A 20,930-nucleotide genomic window follows, 5' to 3' on the forward strand; every position below is an offset into this window, starting at 1 on the left:
TTTGATTCAAAATTTGTACCAAATACATCAACTTATTTTGACTCATTTTTTCTTACAATTTTGGATAGAGAGGGTACTTTACAATTACTTGGTTTCGTATATTATAATTTTCTTTTTATTGGTTTTTCCTTATTAGCTTTGAAACCAAAAAAGATACTTATAATTTTAAAAATTAATCTTTTCTGTATAAAACATTCATTTTATTTCCAATAGTCTTCCAATTAATCAAAATTTTAAAATAGATCTAGGTTGCAAGTAAAAGTAGTCTCTCACACTCCCGTATGTCTCTCAAGAAGTCACTTAGTTAAGAGTTTTTCTTTTCATCTTCGAGAAACTCGGTTCGAGATCTGACAACCAAAGTCTCTTACCGAGATCCGACAACCAAAGTCTCTTACGCTCCCTTAATATATATGCTTATTTATTATCATATCAGACATTATATCAGTCTATATAAGTACTTACTTACTGCCATATCAATCTTTATATGAGGATAATTAATATCAACATTGAAAGATTATTTTAACATCAATGATTATTTTGACTAACAAAATGTACAATCAAAAACTATGTAGAAACTTCGATACATTGAGAAATTAACGTGACTACTCGTTATAATGATTATTACACCCCTTAATATTACTACTCCCTCTCAAATTCTTTATTGCCATTGTTAGTGTTCAATTATTTGCCATTCTTTGATATACTACCAAATAACTTTCCAATTACGGGGTCAGTAAAATCATCAATTTCACAATCCAATTTAATGCTTTTAGCACGTCACGGCAAAATTCACTATCAATACCCGTATTTTGCAGATGAAAATAGAATTTGTCTTGTAACAAAAAGAAAAAACAATACTCCAAAATAGGATTTGTCTAGTAACCAAAAAAACAGTATTTGTCAGAAAAAATACTAATGCTAAAAAAATAGGATTTTGCAGATAATAATTTTTTATATGAAAATATATATAATTTGTCAATAAAAAATTCAAGTATTTTTTGAATGCATTAGCACGTCACGGCAATATTCACTATCAATACCGGATTTTGCATATGAAAAATAGGATTTGTCTTGTAAGGAAAAAAAAAGGATTTTGTCAAAAAAATAATACTCAATAAAAAATTCAAGTATTTTTTGAATGCATTAGCACGTCACGGCAATATTCACTATCAATACCGGATTTTGCATATGAAAAATAGGATTTGTCTTCTAAGAAAAAAAAAGGATTTTGTGAAAAAAATAATACTCCAGAATAGGATTTGTCTTGTAACAAAAAATATAGGGTTTTTCAGAAAAAATACTAATAACAAAAAAATAGCATTTTACAGATATTCATTTTATATATGAAAAATAAATTTTTCAATAAAAAAGTTAAGTAGTTTTTTACAATAAAAAAATAAGTATTAAAAAAAATTATAATCTGGAAATAAGAGTCAACTAATGATGATTATATTTAATAAAATTAAATACTATTGATTGAAGTTGACAGCTTTACAACTATACTACCAAATTAAATTATTCCAAATTTTTTTTTTTTTGAAGGAAAATTATTCCAAATATTAAAAGCTGAAAAGTGGTGTAGACCATAACCTTAACCCTTTCAAAACTCTCTAAATTCTACGTTGTATTACCAATGCTATAAAAACATTGTCATTGCCTCATATTTTTCACAAACAACATGGGATTCTCTAAAACCTCTCTTTTGTTATTGTTCGTTTTGTTTTCTTCCTCATACGCAACTTCTCGCATCACACATCATAGAAGTTTTCCATCAACACCAAAATTTTCACCAAACCAACGAGCTGAAAAGCTTATAAAAAGCTTTAACTTATTGCCAAAGGATCCAGTTAATATAATTCATGGTGATCACTCTATTGATCATTTTGTCCCTGGAAAAATTGTCGAGAAGAAGTTCTCGTTTTTCAGCGATTCCGATGGTCCTTCTATTGAAGATCTCAGTCACCATGCCGGATACTATTCGCTTCCTCGTTCCAAATCCGCAAGGTAATTAAATTTGTATTCTTTTTATTGTAGCGATACAGATTTTTACGTGATTTACAATCATAGTACAATTGCACAATTGCGGACTGATTCTGTCCGCAATATTGTGAATGTATCACTTGATGCACTCCGCAATTAAAAATCTTGTATTTTCAAAACTCAAAATCCGATTCCTTCAATTTTGATTGAATGATTCAAAATATATTATTGTGTGGAGTCAAAGGTGTGACAACAATGAATCTGAATTTGTGAAATGAAGTTAGGACTATAGTGACGATGTAAACAGTGTGATTATATATTTTTTTTTTTATAAAACCATATTTAATTAATTAGTTGTTAAAAAAAATGTCATGTGGTGATGAGTTAAAGTAGTTTGAATCCGAAAGCAATGCTTATGTTCGATGAGATCCAGGTCAAAAGGTTGTTGTACCGATTTGTTCTGAATAATATACTTAGCTGTTACATAATTTTATTAGTCGGTAGTGATATTTTCAATGTGACTATATAGATCTTAAGGAACCATAACATTGTACTACAAGTAACATATTACACGTCATGCACATATAATGATATAATCATTATATCATCATATATGTTTACACAAATGACTCTTGATAATTCTTGAATTTAATAACCAACATTCCAATATTAATAGTGGTTTGAAATTATATATTTAAAATTTGACTTAATTTTGTGGTCATGAATTGAACTTTATTCTTTCTTTTTTTTATTGAATTTCAGGATGTTCTATTTTTTCTTTGAATCAAGAAAAAATTCTAAGGATGCCCCAGTTGTGATATGGTTGACTGGAGGTCCAGGTTGCAGCAGTGAACTAGCTTTGTTTTATGAAAATGGTCCTTTTAAAATTGCCAATAACTTGTCTCTTGTGTGGAATGATTATGGTTGGGACAAGGTAATAACATTCAATTCTTTTGAAATATCTTTGTTTTGATTTTGTGTCATATGAGTTTACAATGGTTTTAAATTGCGGTTGCAGTTGTAGTTACATTGCAAACTTTGATACGTTAACATATAGACAAATTTAGCTGATGCAGCCACAATTTCAGTTGTGATGTTGTTCTAAATAACTTTAATAGTAAATCCGACCGTAAATTTTAGAGATATTTAGAACAACATCACAACTATGATCAATCATATAAAGTTGAGAATCAAGTTGATAAATAGAGCAAACCAAAGACATTGATTGACAATGAGAATCAAGTTGTTACACCAAATATGTTTTATTATTGACATTATGACTAAAGGTGTTTTTTCATTTTGTAGGCATCAAATATTCTTTTTGTTGACCAACCAATTGGGACAGGTTTTAGCTACACGTCTAATGAAGATGATATTCCACATGATGAAACTGGTGTTAGCAATGATTTGTATGACTTCTTGCAGGTATATATAAATATCATTTTCCCAATTAATATCTTGAAGCATAATCCACATATACGATATGATTAGATTAACTAATATTTTATTTATAATAATCACAGGAGTTTTTCAAGCAGCACCCTAAGTTTGTTAAGAATGACTTCTATATTACTGGAGAATCATATGCTGGACACTATGTTCCTGCTCTTGCATCTAGGGTTCACCAAGGAAATAAAGGCAAAAAAGGGATTACTATAAACCTCAAGGTTATACAATGTCCTATTAATTTTATATTATGAATTTAGAAACACAATTTTTATATAGTGTAACAAATTTTGAAAAAATGTTATTTTCTACAATCCGTGATTGACGATACATAACATTTGATGTCTCTATTGCGGACTTTATCAATACTGCATTTGGACCTCGACAAATGAGGATCGTAACGCAACTTTCAATTTTGTGACAACTTAAACCATTGTTTATGATTATGATAGGATTGTTATTTGTTTTTTTCTTGCATGTTTTGATTAAATTTGATTCCAATACAATTACAGGGTTTTGCTATTGGTAATGGGTTGACCAATCCAGCAATTCAGTACCAAGCATACTCTCAGTTTGCATTTGATAACAAAATGATTACAAAGGAAGATCAAACTGATATCAACAAGTTGATCCCAGATTGCGAGGTTGCCATAAAAACTTGCGGTACAAGATCCATTATACACTCTTATCACACCCATTTTTACTAGTATTGTCAAATAGCGCGGCTATAACGTGATAGAATTTGAAGATATTGTTCTGCAATACACTATTTGGTACAAAGTGTTGTCTATGATAATATAGTACGGCAGAATTTGAACAAACCGCTATTTTTTGCGATTTGTGAATAACAAACTTATTTTATTTGAATTGGCAGAGAGTAAAGGTGGAGAAAGTTGCTATTCAGCCTTACAACAATGTGAACAGATAATCAATAATATTTTGTCCATTGCCGGTAACGTTAATGTAAGTACTGCGTAGTCATGTCCGAAAAAAATTTATTTTATCTTAAATAATTTTTCAGCTATAGTTTAGTTAAATGCAAATTGAAATTGCAGTACTATGACATAAGAAAGAAATGTCAAGGATCATTGTGTTATGACTTCTCAAATTTAGAGAAACTTCTAAACAAAAAGACAGTTAGGGATGCTTTAGGTGTTGGGGACATAGATTTTGTTTCATGTAGCAAAGAAGTGTATAATGCAATGTTGCAAGATTGGATGAGAAACTTTGAAGTGGATATTCCTGAACTTCTTGAGGATGGAATTAAAGTTCTTATATATGCTGGGGAATTTGATTTTATTTGCAATTGGCTTGGTAAGTGACCCTCTTGAATTCAAATTGTTTTAGTATTGGAAAAATCATTGAATCACCAACTTGATCAATTTAGCTTATAAAATTATTAATATGATTTTTTTTTTTTATCAAGTAGTCTAATGGCTAGAATTCACCTTTAAGGTTAATAAGTGGGTTGTCCGGGGTTCGAACATGTAACAATGCATTGTTTCTGCCAACTGAACTATGCTCGAAGAAACTATTATTATTGAATGTGACAATAATAAATTTGCTATTTTATTCTCATTTGGCCAGGGAATTCAAAATGGGTTCATGCAATGAAGTGGTCAGGTCAAAAGAAATTTGCAGCATCCAAAACAGTTCAATTTTTGGTTAATGGTAAAAAAGCAGGATTGTTGAATAGTTATGGACCTCTCTCTTTTCTAAAGGTTAGTTATATAGTTAGTGAAATCATAAACTATAAATGTATTTTTCTTAAACGTGACACTGTTGATTAAACTTTAGGCTAATTTGATTTATGTGATGTGTAACAGGTGAATGGGGCAGGACATATGGTCCCTATGGATCAACCAAAAGCTGCACTTCAGATGTTGGCAAACTGGATGCATGGGAACTTGAATAGGACAAGGATTTGATTTTTCTGTCAATTGATACAATCATGTCTAGATTAAAATCAAAACATCCTCTAACATTGAGATAAGGATCACAACTTTGTTGTGTACATGACTTCATGTATAATGTTTGGAGGGTGAAATTTATATTCCTATTTTCAAACTCTCAGTTTACTTTTATGCTCCTCTCAAAACAAAACATATTGAAGGGGGCTTATGCCCAGGGCCATTAAAAAAAATATTTGAGGATGAAATAAAAATCAGATTAGACTGCCCGGTTCAACTAGAAATCAACGTCTGGTCCAATCCGATCATTGTAAAAGAACCGTTGATAAAGAATTAGAGATAAATAAGAAACGGCGCTGCACCTGGAAAAGAAAAAAGAAACAGATCTGTATAGGTTTTGGAGTTTCATTCGCTTAAAAAATCAAAATATTAACTGCGTAGTCAACAATTATGTGACTTTTACTTTAAAAATAAAAAAACAAAATTAAAAAGAACAAAGATTGAAAAGCTAAAATTGTTAGGCCGGACGCGATGACCGTGGTTTGAACCTCAACTCATCCCACATGTGTAGGTGAGTTTCTAGCGACTATATCCATTTCAACTATCAAAAATAATAACGAAGATTGATTTAGCTAAACTCTAATATTCCTTACTTTAGCGACAAGTTAGTGATAACAGTAGAAGATATAAAATCAATCATTAGTTTGGGACAACAATTTTAAAGTGAAATGCTGCTACAACATCTCTAGAATAAAAATGCAATGTGCTTTTCAGATACTTGAAGACAAAGATTCCTTAAAATTTCATTATGTCTAAGCTCTCGTTAAATCCTTTTTGCTTCGGTTAAATATGATTTAATTCACTCTACGATTTTCTTCTTCAATATCACCTGTGAATTCATTCTTCTTATTTCGCAGTAGATTTTCTTGCAGATTCACGCTAAGCGTCCTGGCATTCCTCTTACGGTGCGGTATTTTATCCTTTGATTTTATTCGTACTTAATTGCACAGCATTGCGCTGTAATGAGAGTTTAGGGCCACTCCAATGAATGATGTCATAATTTTGGAGAAAATTTAGAGGGATTACAAACTATATAACAGGAAAAGATAAACAGTCAAAACGGGAGGCCAAATTTACACAGTTGCGATATTTGGCGTCAAAAGTGTCGTTGAGTCCTTTATTTACTTGTTCATAGCATTCAAATTGTTCCTTTATTTACTTTTTTCCTTTCATATGGAGCATGGCATTGCTTATCTTCATATGCTAATTTTATGACCTTTTTATTTACCGATTCGTGTCACTGAGGGTGTTACTTGTTCTGATTATTTTTTCTGCTCCCTTTACTTCATTTTGTCTCTATTTAGTTTGTTTGATATATCCTTTCTTTACTCATTCTGATAAAATTTCTTTACGGAACTATGCCATTTGAGTGAGTATTTTGAATTGTGCTTATTTAATATTTTTTGTATCTCTTTGGTCTTTAGTAGGATGAAAAAAACTTGGAGGAACCCAAAATGATCAAGTTGTGCAAGCAAAAATCATGTGTTTAATGCATGATTTACTATCAAATCGGAATTGAGGTCTGATGCGGTTGTGGACATTGTCACAACCACACTATTGTAGCCGATCAGGCGATCACATTATGTCGTCTGCAATTTGAAACTATGAACTTTAATGCATTGCGAATATTAGGCTCTCAAGGTTTGTCAATCCTTGAGGATTCCCATGTGAGGAGTGTTACTTTGCATACCTTATTTTCATTATCATTTGATTCTTGGATTTTGACTGAATTTATTTTTTAGCTTTTGAGTTGAGGTGTTGAAGATTTAATCACTGATTGCTAGACTCATAAGGAAGATATAAAAGGGAATATAATTTAGCAAAAAAATAAGTGATATACTTGAGAAGGAGCTAAATTGGCCTCTAGGTATCATGAGAAGGATTTATTTAGGAATTTAAAATAGATAGGGGCATATATATAAATGCAGCTATAGAAGTGTTTCTAGCTATATTTTTGAATGTTTAGAATTATAAAACCAAATTATATTATTCCTTAAACCTTTCAATACTCTCTATGGTTACTTTGCATAGCCAATGCTATACAAACTTTGCCATTGCATCACTCTTTCAACTTACAAGACAGAACAACATGGGATTCTCAGAAACCTCCCTGTCTGTTTTGTTATTGTTCGTTTTATTTTCTTCCTTGTATGCAACTTCACGCATCACACATCATCGGCATAATCCAACAAGTTTTTCACCAAATCAACGAGCACAAAAACTCATCAGAAGCCTTAACTTATTCCCAAAGGATACAGTTAAGTTAATACGTGGTAACTTTGTTGATTTTGTCCCTGGAAAGATCGTGGAGAAAAAATTCTCGTTTTTTGGTCATTCTGATGGCCTTTCTATTGAAAATCTTGGTCACCATGCTGGATACTATTCGCTTCCTCATTCCAAAGCTGCTAGGTAACTAAATTAATATCATTACCGTTGTCGCATTATGATGCAGAATTTTCTGTGATTTACAATCACAATGCAATTGCAGGCTGATGCGGTTGGAGGCACTGTCACAACCGCAATATTGCGTCTGTATCACACCATACAGACCATCTTAAAACTTGTATTATGAGTTTGCTTATGAAGCCAATCTTCTAGACCCACAATAGGATAAAAGGTGGAGGGGTTTTTGATATGAAAAATTGGAGGATAAAAAGTTTAAAGATGAGTTTTGAAACACATGAAAGAACACGAGAGAGAAAAATGGAGAGTCATTTCCCCAACTAATATAATTTCACAGTATGACTTGATAATTCCTAAACTTCATTATTTGCACAACTGTATTAATTACTGGTTTTCAGGAATTGGTTAAATAATACAATTGATCTTTTTTTTTTCTTTACAGGATGTTCTATTATTTCTTTAAATCAAGAAACAATACTAATGATGACCCGGTTGTGATATGGTTGGCTGGAGGTCCAGGTTGCAGCGGCGCAATACCTATGTTTTATGAGAACGGTCCTTTTAAAATTGCCAATAACTTATCTCTTGTATGGAATGACTATGGCTGGGATAAGGTAATGACTGTCAATTCCTACGAAATGCCTTCGTTCTCATTAAGCATGTGTCACGAGTTTACAATGGTTCTAGATTGAGATTGCGTCGCAGTTGTGGTTATACTGCAAACCTTTATATTGCGATAAAATATGGACAAATGTGACCAATACGGACCAATACGGCCACAATTACAGTTGTGTTGCTGCTGCTGTTGCTGCTGATGATGATGAACCTTTATAAGACACATTCGTATATAGACTCATACCAAAGACGTCGGTTAACAAAGAGAACCAAATTGTTACACCAAAATATGGTTTCTCATTGACATTATCAATAAGGTGTTTTCTCATTTTGTAGGCATCCAATATTATTTACATTGACCAACCCATTGGGACAGGTTTCAGCTACACTTCTGATGACAGCGATATTCGACATGATCAAACCAGTATTAGCAATGACTTGTACGACTTCTTGCAGGTACATATAGCAACATTCTCCCGATAAGAAATTTAGAAGAATTGAAGCCATATGAAGCATATGTTGTGCATAATTATATATGATATTAACCAAGTTTTTTTTTTAATCACAGGAGTTTTTTAAGCAGCACCCTGAATTCGTTAAGAACGACTTTTATATTACTGGAGAATCATACGCTGGACACTTTGCTCCAGCTCTTGCATCACGAATTCGCCAAGCAAATAAAGATAAAGAAGGAATTATTATAAACCTCAAGGTCTTATCCTATTTCTTATTAACATTATATAATGAATTCATGAACATCGATTTAGAACAGTTTAAATCCTTGTTTATGATTCTGAAAGGATTATTAATTGTGTTGTCTTGTATGTTTTGATTAATTTAATTCTAATATAATATCAGGGTTTTGCTGTTGGCAATGGAATGACCAATCCAAGAATTCAGTACCTAGCATACCCGCAGTATGCACTTGATATGAAATTGATTACAAAGGAAGATCAAGACGATGTCAACAAGTTGATGCCAAAATGTCACGATGCCATAAAAACTTGCGGTACAAGATACCTTTTAAATTTTTATCAGACCCATTTTTACTAGTACTGTCAAATAACGGCTATAGCTCTATAGCGTAGTAGAATTTGAAGAAATCGATTATGTTCTGATACACGCTATTTTGATTTATGTTTGATTTGTCAGAAAGTGGAGGTAAAGAAAGTTGCTTGTTAGCTTTCAAACAATGTGAGGGCATCACAAATGATATCTTGTCCATTGCTGGCAACATTAATGTTAGTAATCAAGACTAGACAAAACTTGTTTTATTTATATTTTAGATAACAATTCAGTTAGATTTTTTTATTAAATTATATCTTGTAAATTGTAGCATTATGACATCAGAAAGACATGTTATGGAGACTTATGTTATGACTTTTCAAATGTGATGAAACTTCTAAATGAAAAGACAGTTAAGGATGCTTTAGGTGTTGGGGACATAGAGTTTGTTTCATGCAGCAAAATAGTGTATGATGCTTTGCAGCAAGATTGGATGAAGAACCATGAAGTGGATATTCCTTCACTTCTTGAGGAAGGAATCAAGGTTCTTATATATGTTGGAGAATTTGATCTTCTTTGCAATTGGCTTGGTGAGTAAGTCAACCAAATTTATAATGTCTTGCAATTCATTCAAAATATATGCTAAATATATCGATCGGGCAGGGAATTCAAATTGGGTTCATGCCATGGAGTGGTCAGGTCGAAACCAGTTTGCGGCGGCGAAAACAGTTCCATTTTTGGTTGATGGTGCTAAAGCAGGATTGTTGAATAGCTATGGACCTCTTTCTTTTCTAAAGGTTAGTGTTTAGAACTATGAATGTGTTTTTTTTCTAGAGTGTGGCATTGTTGATTACATTTATGGTTACTTTTATTTATGTCTTGTGCAATAGGTGAATGATGCTGGACATATGGTCCCTATGGATCAACCAAAAGCTGCATTACAGATGTTGGTAAACTGGATGCAAGGAAAACTTAACTAGACAAGTGTGTAATTTGTCTCTTAATTGATACCATTATGTCAAGATTAAAATCTAAACATCCTCTGATATAGATAGTGTGATATTCATGTTTCCAGATTTTGGTTCTATGTATACTTGTATGCAAGTATCGATTTTTGTTGGAACATAGAATGTGTGAATTGAAATAGTAGATAGAGTAAAATACTATTGAATAGTAGAGTATATTTTCAAAGCACATCAAAACTCCACGCATTTCTAAGTTTTCTTTCTCCTGCTCAACGTCAATGCACTTACGAGCCACTTCTCTCATTTCTTTTTTGTCCCTACGGTAATTTTGTCCCTTCTAAATTTTATTGTCCATTTAGAGAAATTGGTCTTTCGGTATTTAGAGTTCTCATAATACAAGTGTCCCTTCTATACTTAGATTAGTCATATTATCATTGTCCCTTAGGTTTAAGAAGAATCGTCATGTGCCATGTTAGAGTGGTCATTGAATCATACTAGAGTGGTCAAGTACCATATGTAGTCTTAGTACTATATTTTATTACGAGGACTATGATACAATGTAATAGGACTTAGATACATGTAGAATGGATCGTAGAATGTAGTAGGGACATGGCGTATTGAGGATGTCGTGATTGATACCCTACATATATAATTTTGAGTAATGTCACAACATTTTAAATAGAAAGACATAGTACAAGACTCATTTAGTAATCTCTTCGGTAGCTAAAAATTATTTTTAAACGATTTTTAACTCCAATTCTAACAATTTTAGAACAAACGAATGTCCACACTTTTCTCAACATACAATATTGATGGTGAAACCAAGTAATTGACGTGAGGAAGAGTGTTTAATAATAAAATCCATTATATGATTCTTCAAAATAATTATGATTTTCTTTCTTTTGATAAAGTTCTTCAAATAATTCATATAATAAAGATATATTATACGAAATATTTTATATGGAGGCATATCCGGAGTTCAAATCTCGACCATCACCAAAAAACACATGTTATTTAAAGTGAAATGTTTTTGGATTTGTGGTCTGCATATATGAAGATGTGAAGCTAATTAGATATAATTGATTTTGAAGAGATATATTCACGTGATATGAATTTAAGCACTTTTTCATACTTAGTTAAGTTTAATAGTACTCGAAAGACTTAATTTATGTAACAAAAAAAAAACTCAATTATAAAAAATGTGTTATAATGTATTTGTATGGTTCACTTATATGGATGATTACATAAAACTCATGGAAGAATTTAATTTTGTGAGACGTACAATTTGGACTATTAAGGAGATGAATTAATTCAAATGAATATGTCTCTTAATGTACTTATATATACAATTGAAATGCATCTTGTATAAAATTCTTAGTGAATATTACCAAATGATTGGGATATGCGAATGAAACCATTTGTCCATTTTTAAGAAAGAATAATGATATTTAGACAATAATATTGTGAAAATTTTTGGGACAACTTTTTTTACCTCTTCTTTGGACAAAACAATAGGTGAGAGAGTGAACACAATGAGAGAGATGTCTCAAAATGGTTTTACAAATATCATTTGTCTTTAAGAAAACATTCTAAAATGAAGTTGTCATAATTGATGTTTATGTAGATGATATAAATAGGCATAATTACTAGAATAATATTTTATCTTATTTATTTGTAACACTTGAGTCTTTTATCTTTTCTTTTGTCCCGTTTAAATCATTTATCTTATTTATATATAACACCAATTCCTTTCTATGTTTATCTTTTTCACCATCATCATCTTCGGTCTTCATCATAATCTTTTTTTACGAAACTCATAAAATTCAAATCAAAAACTAAGTTTTAGGAGTTAAGATCCTCTCCATTTGGTATTCTCTTCATTTCATCCATTTGGAGAGATATAGACACAAAAAAAACTTCGAAAAACTAAAAAGTAATAATGATGGTGGGACCCACTTAATAGTGGGACCCAATTTCTATTTATGTGTCTATCTCTCTCCAAATTGCATACTCCATTTATTATACAAAATGGAGAGGATCTTTTAGTGTCTCAAATCAAAACATTGAAAACACTAATCCTAATAATCATATGTGGCAAGCCACGTCAGCATTTTTTTTAATGAAAATGAAAAAGGACTAACTTGCAAACATTTCAAGAGACAAAAGATTTGAACGGGAAAAAAGATAAAGGACTCGACTTTTACAAATAAATAAGATAAAGGACTGATGGATTAATTTTGATTATATAAATAATTATTTTTGACAAAATATATATTTTTAAAAACACCATAACAAACAGGCTCTTAAATAACTGATTTAAGATAATAATATGTTGTTTTGAGTAAAAAATACAGTTTTTCTTGCTTGTGAATACTAAAAAGAAAAAAAAATAAAAAAAATAAAAAAGAGAATAGAAGAACAGAAAAACATCGAAACGCACACGAGTGCAAAGTTTAAACAAAACATAAGTACACCACACTATAGTGTTGTGCCGTAAGTACAGTAACCTTGATTCCTCAGAAACTCAAATTCCACTCCACCTCAGTTCAAACCATAAACCTTCCTCCTCAATCTCTTCTTCACAATCTTATCACTCTCACTTTCACCTCCAATCGCCACCGTTCAATCTTCCACCTCCTTATATTTATGTATATAATTCAATTTTATTCAGTTTGTACCATCTTATTTCGTCTTCTTTTTAATAAAAAATAAATAAATTTTTGATACATATTTTGAATTTGTTAAAATTCGTCCTAAAATAACGAAATTCAAGTTAAATTAATGTTTTTTGAACAAGTTAAGGGTTTTTGTTGGGAAAAAAATTCATATTTTTTAATGTTTGTTTCAATCTCCTTGCAATTCTGTTTGTTTTTATGACATGATTAACATATATTTTTTGTTTTTTTTTTCAGTGATTATTCAGCAGAAAATTTAATCTTAAGTTGGAGATTGAACTTTCTAGATTTGAATTTGTATTGAGAATTTTTTGGTAGAGTTTGATCTCATGGAAGCTGATAGGTATCCTTATTGATTCGATCTTTATTGATGCCCATTAACCACTTTGGTCCAATCACTTGGTTTATTAGCACGATGAATTTCAATGTACTAACTGATCATTACTTATGATCAAGTTGTACTACTGTATACTATTGGTTCACCTCTTGCAATAGTTGTAGTACAACTAGCTTTCTGTTATAGTTGTACTATAACTACTGCACGAGCTGAACATATATAGTCAAGAGAATTGAATGATTCTTTCTTCGATTTTTAAAACTATAATTGTTGTGTACTAAATGTCTCTTTAGTAATGCTTTTGAATGTTGTACCAGATTAAATACCCCAACCACTTTTGAGATGCCATTGGAGATTTTAGGCCATGATTTGCAGTTTGCTCAGGTATTGTACTGTCTTTAAAATTACCTCTTTTGAGAGTGTAGAGTGCAATAGGTCAATGGAACTTGAGTCGTAGAATTTTAATGCGTGCAAATTAAAGAACAGCTAAACATCTCTTTTAGCCAATCATAGATACTTTTTCTTTTAACCAAGCCTACCTTGTGGGGTTAGGCTGAGCTGTTGTTGTATGGATATTTCTTTCCTTAAGGGTCTGTTTGGATTGACTTATTTGAACTTATCTATTGACATAAACACTTTTGAGACTGTTTGTGAGAGTTTATGGAAACGACTTATTTTCATAAACTCTCTAGGATAGCTTATGAAAAAGTTTGACTTTATTTTATCTTTTGTTATAGAAACTAGAAATAGCTTATAATTAAATGCTTATGCTGTAAGCGCTTAATTAAACGGTTTACTCAAACAAGGTCTAAGTAGTGAAATGTTAGCTTATTTCACCGGCTTCATGTAATCCAAGTGAATATTTAATTTCAGAAGAAATACTCACGGGTCAGAGGATTTATAACTAATTGGAGATGCTCCTCTTAATTTACTAAAAGGTTGAATCCAAAATCTTATTCTATCACATTGAGGGTATAATTTGTGTAAAATCACAATAGTTTCTGCTTATTTAGTTAGTGTTTTCAAAATCTTTGGGAAGATTAGAAGTGCCAAATAGATGTAGGGAAATAAAACACTGCACTAAAGATGAATCTCTTTGAATTTTTTTTGAAATAATGATTGACCAAAAGACACGTGCCTTATTCTGTCATTGCTTCAACTTATAGGCATTCGGATGATAATGATTTTATATTTCTCTAATCTGACTGTTTTATTTTGAATAGGACCCTAATTCTAAGCACCATGGAACTACAATATGGGATGCATCACTTGTGTTTGCAAAGTTTCTTGTAAGTTTTATATCATCCTCAAATGATTTGGAATGTCTTGTTATTTTTTCATGAATGAGATTGTTAGATCTTAAGTTGTTTTACTTTACATAATGTTATAATTTAATTGGTTTACTCTTTAGATTATCAATTATTAAAGCATATATAATGCATGCCTTATAATTTTGGGGTCTACATGAAGATGAAGTATAGTGATAAGGTTAAAAAGCTAGATGTCCATATAATAGTCACAAATTTCGCTACTGTGACCAGAGAGCCGCAAATACGATCGCGGTACTTCTGTGAACTGGTTTATTCAAATTCGTACACAATTCGCAAAGCATAGAAATAGCTCAGAAAGAAACCGGTCTCAAAACCACTTAACTGGGTAAAGGATGCCGCACTATAATTTGCTGTGTGTTTTACAATTCTCTTTATAGATAATCTTGCTCCCTATTGTTCACAAACTTTTGATGTGGCATTATGATAGGACCCCAAATGAGAAATGTGTTCCAAATGGGCTGTTAGCACAGCAGCAACCCATAGGCCTAGTATGTAGATGGTTAATGCTAGAAAGAATGGGAATGGGGAGAGTGGGATTATCCACGTCGTGGGGAGTGAGAGATAGGCTAATAGTGTAGAGGGGTTCTGTTATAGGGGTGCAGACTGCAGACTAGAGAAAGAGGGAGGTATGGATGAAGTTCTTTAGATATTTCATTTGAGATTTGAGATTTGAGTGAGAGATAGGCTAATAGTGTAGAGGGGTTCTGTTATAGGGGTGCAGACTGCAGACTAGAGAAAGAGGGAGGTATGGATGAAGTTCTTTAGATATTTCATTTGAGATTTGAGATTTGAGTGAGAGATAGGCTAATAGTGTAGAGGGGTTCTCTTCTTTGGGTTAGATCCTTTAAGATTTGGCTAGGTCATGAAGTTCTTTAGATATTTCATTTACTTTATATTACCTTGTAATATTTTAACCTTCATTATTGTAATTCCTTATAGTATATCTTATATCATTTTAGGAACGGAATTGCAGAAAAGGAAGGTTTTCCCCGGCTAAACTTAAAGGAAAACGTGTAATAGAACTAGGAGCTGGCTGTGGTGTTTCCGGGTTTGGTGAGTTTTTCAATTTAGTTAACTGTGCCTAAATTCACTCATTGGTTAAAATTAATCTAAGTTATACCCTATTTTATTACTTTCTTTGGCTGGTGTTGCCTAGGCTGATCTGCACTTCTTTTGCAGCCATGGCTATGCTGGGTTGTGATGTTATAGTTACAGACCAAAAGGAGGTTTTGCCATTGTTACAAAGAAACGTTGATCGTAATATTTCAAGGGTTATGCAAAAGAATCCTGGTTTGTTTCAAACTTTTGAACCATCTTTTTGAACCTTGCTACAGTATTTAATCTTGTGATTGCGTTATGTGGATTTGAATGATGATAGTATCTCACTCAAAAATCATCTGCCTCCAGAGTTATTTGGCTCAATCAAGGTTTCCGAGCTTCAGTGGGGAGATGAGAGTCACATTAAGGCCGTTGGTCCTCCATTTGACTACATTATTGGCACTGACGTTGTAAGTGTTAAAACAGACCTTTCTTCATACAAAGTAGAAAGAATAAATTAACTCATTGACCAATTATTAATTGTAATTTAATGTTTAACATAATCCTAATTTTTGGTTTACTTTATTTCGTTAAAGGTTTATGTAGAACATTTATTGGAGCCTCTGTTGCGGACAATACTTGCTTTATCTGGACCTAGGACTACTACCATGGTATGTTACTCAACTATTCATAATTAAACTATGCACTTAATTTTAGTAATGGAGTTGGATTTGCTTATTTGATATTTATATTTATTTTGAATTTATCCATGAAGTTGGGTTATGAGATCCGATCTACCAGTGTCCATGAGAAGATGCTTCAGATGTGGAAAAAAAACTTTGACATGAAGACCGTCTCGAAATCAAAGGTATGTTATACGTTCTTTTGACATCACCATATATTTAAATTAATTGGTGAGTTTGGATAAGCGCTTATAGCATAAGTGTTTATGATATAAGTGCTTATGCATAAGCTATTTTGATAACAAAATCTAAACTAAAGTCAAATTGTTTTCATATAAGCTATAAGATGTTTCCATAAGCTATCGCGAAGAGCTTATGGAAATAAGCTAAAAACAGCTTTTGGACATGTCATAAGCTGTTTCTGTAAGCTCTTCCAAAGTTCCAAACAGTCTTACAAGTATTGAACTATTCATTATGTGCAGATGGATGAAACTTTTCAACATCCAAGCATTGAACTCTTCATTATGGGATTTAAACATTTGGCAGAGGGCCCAGAAAACTCAAGTCAGGCTACTGCCGAAAAAGTTGATGTGGAAACTGATGTGGAGGATAAAAACACTGAGGAAAATATTGTAGAAGGATCTGATCTTGTTGAAGAAAATACCGAGGATCATAGTAAGTCTATTCCCCAAAATGCAAAGCTTAGCGAGTGGGAAGCCAGAAGGTATGGCTCAGTGGCTGCAAGGATTTTACGAGACGTAAAGATATCATGATTTTGAAAGTTGGTTGTGAAGATTTCGTTAGCTTACGAAATATCAGTGGTCAGACGCAGAGGCTTCAATGCGGTGTTCACCTTTACATGACTACTATTTCGTTAGGATCACGAGCTGGAGTCCAATCTTTCTGTCCATTGAAGTGTAGGTGTATCAATGATGAAGCAGTAACCGTGTTAAGTTTGCCAGAACTTGAAAGCATTTGCATAATGGTTGGCAACCGCACCATGTATGTCACAGTAATATATTGCATCTGCAAGTTGAGGTCTTTAGAACATGTATTTAATTCTGCTTTTTATACCTAGTTATTGTTACTTGTTTGGATTAATTTTTAGTAACGAGAGTTTTTCCATTAAAAGTAGTTCGTTATTTTACTTGAAATTTATCTAAATGGTTTAATAGCTGTTCCTGTTAGGGAACATAGAGATTGTCACCCAGTAGTGACGACTCCTCTTTCTTCTCTTCCGCTACTCCTGCTTCTCCGACTGTTGCTCGGCTGCTCCAATGTGGAGGGAGGCCTGCAAAGACACTGCTGCTCGGAAACATAGAGATCGTCACCTAGTGATGACTAACTACTTCCTGTGAGCAAGGTTTTGTAAGGTATTGATTGAGTGATCATACCGATTTATAGCAATTTTATGATTCAAGTGGTAGTGTGTTCTGATTGGTTTAGGTGACATCCTCATCCTCTGTTTACGTTGTAATCAGCTTCTTGATAAATTCGTTGTAATCAGCATCTTGCTGATCATGTCTCTATCGAATAAGGATTGGTTGTCTTTCCTTGATATGTGGATCAATACCGAGTTATTGTCTTATCCTTGGAGTGAGGCTCTATTGGCTCCCCTGTTTTGCTGCAATAGCCTCTCACATATCGGACTGTAGTTTCCAATGCTACAACTTTTACTCTAAAAAACTTATCGGATTCACTTTTCGATTGGCTTTTTCGCCAGTTTTGAGTAATATGTGAGGCAGATACAAAATTTATCTTATCCTTATGTTGTTTACTTGAATTCTTATTTTGGGCTACAATTTTATATGGACCCGACTTGTGTGTGGCCTTATGTTGGGCCTATTTTAAAGGACACATGATGACTTGTTTCACAATTCTTACCTCCGTCCTGGTACACAAGCCCCCTAGACTCTTGGCTTATATTAGCTAACAGGTATATTGTTTTGAAAATATGCTCCAAGATCAATAGCTTATTCACCTTTGCGTTGCTTGAACGCTCAAATCAGTTGTATTTTTGAGTTTGGGCATATTTTATGTCAACGCGAGATCGGCTCTAGGCTTCGAGGTCCATTATGGTACAGCCATATTCTTCTGCATTATATGGCATCCTCATAGATTAATATGATATGAGACTGCCTTAAATTTTATTGACAAATTAGTTAAAGGGTCTAATTTTAGGTACTCTAGAGTTTGAAAAATCATGGTAAGAAAACCATCACAAGTCACAAATTGATGTAGCTTGTGTGGCACATAAAAAGATATGATAGCACAAGAAGAAGATACAATTTATTTGGGTAAATCTACAGGGGCCTTCTAGTTTGAATTTAGGGTTACTTCTTAGGTTTGTTTCTACTTCACAGCTTATCTAAAAATAGCCCAACAAAGCCATAGATCCCTATACTAGCAAGTATACTATTATTTCTTCTTTTGTAGGAAATATCATATGCAAAACTTGTTATGACTAGTACTATTACAATCTTTGGCTTATTATACATAACATAATCAGGGAAATAGTGTCCTTTCCTTGGTGTTTTTGGCCTATGTTTAGGGATGAGGTTCCTATGCTAGTTGATTGCATGGATTCATAGTAATAGTGTTTGGATTTTCACTTGGAAATTTTTGAACTTTGGTTTGTATAAAATCATGAACAGAAATTTAATTAAACACCCTATGGAGTTTTTTAAGAGCTAGTAGTGTCTCTTTCAACAGTATACCACAATAAAATAGAAACTGAGATAGCATGCATTAGTTAAAGTTGCTCAACAATAATTTTTGTTCTATGAATAGAATAACCTACTTTCATAAACTAATGCCTATGTTATTTTGTATTGAAAAACAACTATTTTAATAATTTTTGTTTGGATCATTTTTTTTAAAAAGACGATGAGTATGAGAGAGCGGAACTACATATGTTATATAGTCATAAATGTGTACATCATTAGCCGAACTGGATGAACAAATATCGTGTCTCATTGTCTTTTGATTTTTGGTTTTCTTTTATACTTTTATACCAGTTGTTATTCTAACATATACGAAAGGTCATATAAAGAACTATTTTTATCGACGCTTGCAATTTTGAGGGCTAATTTACTTATTCACTCTAATCAAATTAAATCTTGAAACATTCGTTCCGAACAAACTCATAAATAATTTCTGTTTAATTTTCGTGTTGATTAAACTAAATTCTGGTTCCTATAAAATATAAAATCTAGTTGAGATTTTAACTTTGTAGATTGTGAAAAAGATATGATTTTCAATAAATTATCATAGGGAAAGAATACGAGTCAGACTATACGAACATTAATTAGAATCAAAATCAATCAAAAGAGGATTCTTTGCGAAATGAAATAAGGCACAAAAAGACAGATATGTGATCATGAAATTGCAGGGTGTTTTACCAATAGTATATGAAGGGATGTCATGTCACAAAGAATAACGTGAGATAGCAGACAACATATATATATATATATAAATGGTAACTTGTCAATCAAGGCAAAAGGACCAAGAAATTGCTTTCAAAAGTGTCCACAGCAACAAATCATTACCATTACTTTGACCATCCTATGAGTGTGTGTATTTGTTTAGCTAGAGGTTGTCATTGTTACAACACTACTATTGGATGCCTAGTTACAATAAATTCAAAGTTGCGAACCAATATTGAATTTTTTTTCCGACCCTATTGCCAAAAAAAAAAATGAAACATTTGACCCCTTTTCAAAATTATATACCAAAATGACCCACTTTGGGAATTTTTTTTTTTTTTGTTTTGTCGTTTTCCCCATTACCGCCGTTTCATTTGGCGGTAATGGGCTGCTTTTTCTGCGCGTGTCAGAGCCCATCACTTCATTTTGGTATATAATTTTGAAAGGGGTCAGATGTTTCATTTTTTTTGGCAATTGGGTCGGAAAAAAAAAATTCACCAAATATTTACTAACCACAATAAACAAATCAAATTTTGTTACCTAGTGATAACCAACCAGTGTTACAAATTAGAAAATGTTGTCATCATGAGCTTAGTTCAGTTGGTAGAGACAATGCATAATATATGCAAGGTTCTGGTTATAAATTAGACAAATTTTTTTTGAAAATGCTAACAAATGATAAGCAGATATATACGCGTGCTTAGTTGTGACACATAGTGAATTGATTTTGATTAATAGTTATTTCTGTTTGGATAGATTGATGTAAAAATGAGTTGAACTATACGTTTGTATGTGAAAATCAACTTTACAAATCCTAACTTATACTCCCTCCGTTTCAAAATGAGTGTCGCTTTAGCCAAAAAAATTTGTTTCAAAATGAATGTCGTTTTCTGTTTCCAATGCAATAATAACTTTTTCTTTTCAATTGTACCCTCCAATTAATACTCTGCACACTACTTCCAAAGTATTACTTTTAAAACTAACCAATACTACCTCCGTCCCGGTATAATTGACCTACTTTGGTTTTTCACACAGATTAAGAAAAGTGTATAAATAA

At 32.2% G+C, this 20,930-nt stretch overlaps 3 protein-coding genes across 4 annotated transcripts; all 3 read left to right on the top strand.

Annotated features, from left to right (window-relative positions):
* The first annotated feature begins 1,669 nt into the window (after nucleotides 1-1,669).
* On the top strand, nucleotides 1,670-5,493 carry LOC146930306 (serine carboxypeptidase-like). The gene is made up of 9 exons (XM_085701869.1): nucleotides 1,670-2,004; nucleotides 2,743-2,914; nucleotides 3,286-3,405; nucleotides 3,504-3,647; nucleotides 3,939-4,089; nucleotides 4,301-4,389; nucleotides 4,482-4,740; nucleotides 5,014-5,147; nucleotides 5,253-5,493. The coding sequence occupies exons 1-9, from the start codon at nucleotides 1,679-1,681 to the stop codon at nucleotides 5,352-5,354; spliced, it is 1,497 nt and encodes a 498-aa protein (XP_085557995.1). The 5' UTR covers nucleotides 1,670-1,678; the 3' UTR covers nucleotides 5,355-5,493.
* Nucleotides 5,494-7,340: 1,847 nt separating this feature from the next.
* Nucleotides 7,341-10,613, top strand: LOC146930307 (serine carboxypeptidase-like). Of its 2 annotated transcripts, none has more exons than XM_085701871.1 (9): nucleotides 7,341-7,805; nucleotides 8,242-8,413; nucleotides 8,751-8,870; nucleotides 8,983-9,126; nucleotides 9,273-9,423; nucleotides 9,567-9,655; nucleotides 9,751-10,009; nucleotides 10,083-10,216; nucleotides 10,310-10,613. In XM_085701871.1, exons 1-9 carry the CDS (start codon nucleotides 7,411-7,413, stop codon nucleotides 10,397-10,399), a joined length of 1,554 nt encoding a protein of 517 aa, XP_085557997.1. In that variant the 5' UTR covers nucleotides 7,341-7,410; the 3' UTR covers nucleotides 10,400-10,613. The 2 variants fall into 2 exon arrangements, with proteins under 2 accessions (XP_085557997.1, XP_085557998.1); XM_085701872.1 differs by having other exon boundaries at nucleotides 7,372-7,805; nucleotides 9,829-10,009.
* A 2,263-nt stretch (nucleotides 10,614-12,876) lies between these two features.
* Nucleotides 12,877-17,579, top strand: LOC146930308 (S-adenosyl-L-methionine-dependent methyltransferases superfamily protein). Its single transcript, XM_085701873.1, has 10 exons — nucleotides 12,877-13,032; nucleotides 13,297-13,402; nucleotides 13,714-13,780; nucleotides 14,620-14,685; nucleotides 15,687-15,780; nucleotides 15,907-16,017; nucleotides 16,135-16,235; nucleotides 16,362-16,436; nucleotides 16,541-16,633; nucleotides 16,931-17,579. Exons 2-10 carry the CDS (start codon nucleotides 13,389-13,391, stop codon nucleotides 17,219-17,221), a joined length of 912 nt encoding a protein of 303 aa, XP_085557999.1. The 5' UTR covers nucleotides 12,877-13,032; nucleotides 13,297-13,388; the 3' UTR covers nucleotides 17,222-17,579.
* Nucleotides 17,580-20,930: the final 3,351 nt, after the last annotated feature.

This window comes from Medicago sativa, chromosome 4 (genome assembly GCF_051527215.1).
Source record: "Medicago sativa cultivar Bolivia chromosome 4, Bolivia_mono, whole genome shotgun sequence".
In the NCBI taxonomy this organism is placed as follows: domain Eukaryota; kingdom Viridiplantae; phylum Streptophyta; class Magnoliopsida; order Fabales; family Fabaceae; genus Medicago; species Medicago sativa.

What these genes read in the sequence shown, in the direction of transcription:
- LOC146930306 (XM_085701869.1), top strand. Translation starts at nt 1,679, where the DNA reads ATGGGATTCTCTAAAACCTCTCTTTTGTTATTGTTCGTTTTGTTTTCT. An exon ending in GGATTACTATAAACCTCAAG is followed by an intron (nt 3,648 to 3,938) that starts GTTATACAATGT and finishes ATACAATTACAG; the next exon opens with GGTTTTGCTATTGGTAATGG. An exon ending in TTTTATTTGCAATTGGCTTG is followed by an intron (nt 4,741 to 5,013) that starts GTAAGTGACCCT and finishes TCATTTGGCCAG; the next exon opens with GGAATTCAAAATGGGTTCAT.
- LOC146930307 (XM_085701871.1), top strand. Translation starts at nt 7,411, where the DNA reads ATGGTTACTTTGCATAGCCAATGCTATACAAACTTTGCCATTGCATCA. An exon ending in CGATGCCATAAAAACTTGCG is followed by an intron (nt 9,424 to 9,566) that starts GTACAAGATACC and finishes TTGATTTGTCAG; the next exon opens with AAAGTGGAGGTAAAGAAAGT. An exon ending in TCTTCTTTGCAATTGGCTTG is followed by an intron (nt 10,010 to 10,082) that starts GTGAGTAAGTCA and finishes TCGATCGGGCAG; the next exon opens with GGAATTCAAATTGGGTTCAT.
- LOC146930308 (XM_085701873.1), top strand. An exon ending in TTGTGTTTGCAAAGTTTCTT is followed by an intron (nt 14,686 to 15,686) that starts GTAAGTTTTATA and finishes ATATCATTTTAG; the next exon opens with GAACGGAATTGCAGAAAAGG. An exon ending in AGACCGTCTCGAAATCAAAG is followed by an intron (nt 16,634 to 16,930) that starts GTATGTTATACG and finishes CATTATGTGCAG; the next exon opens with ATGGATGAAACTTTTCAACA.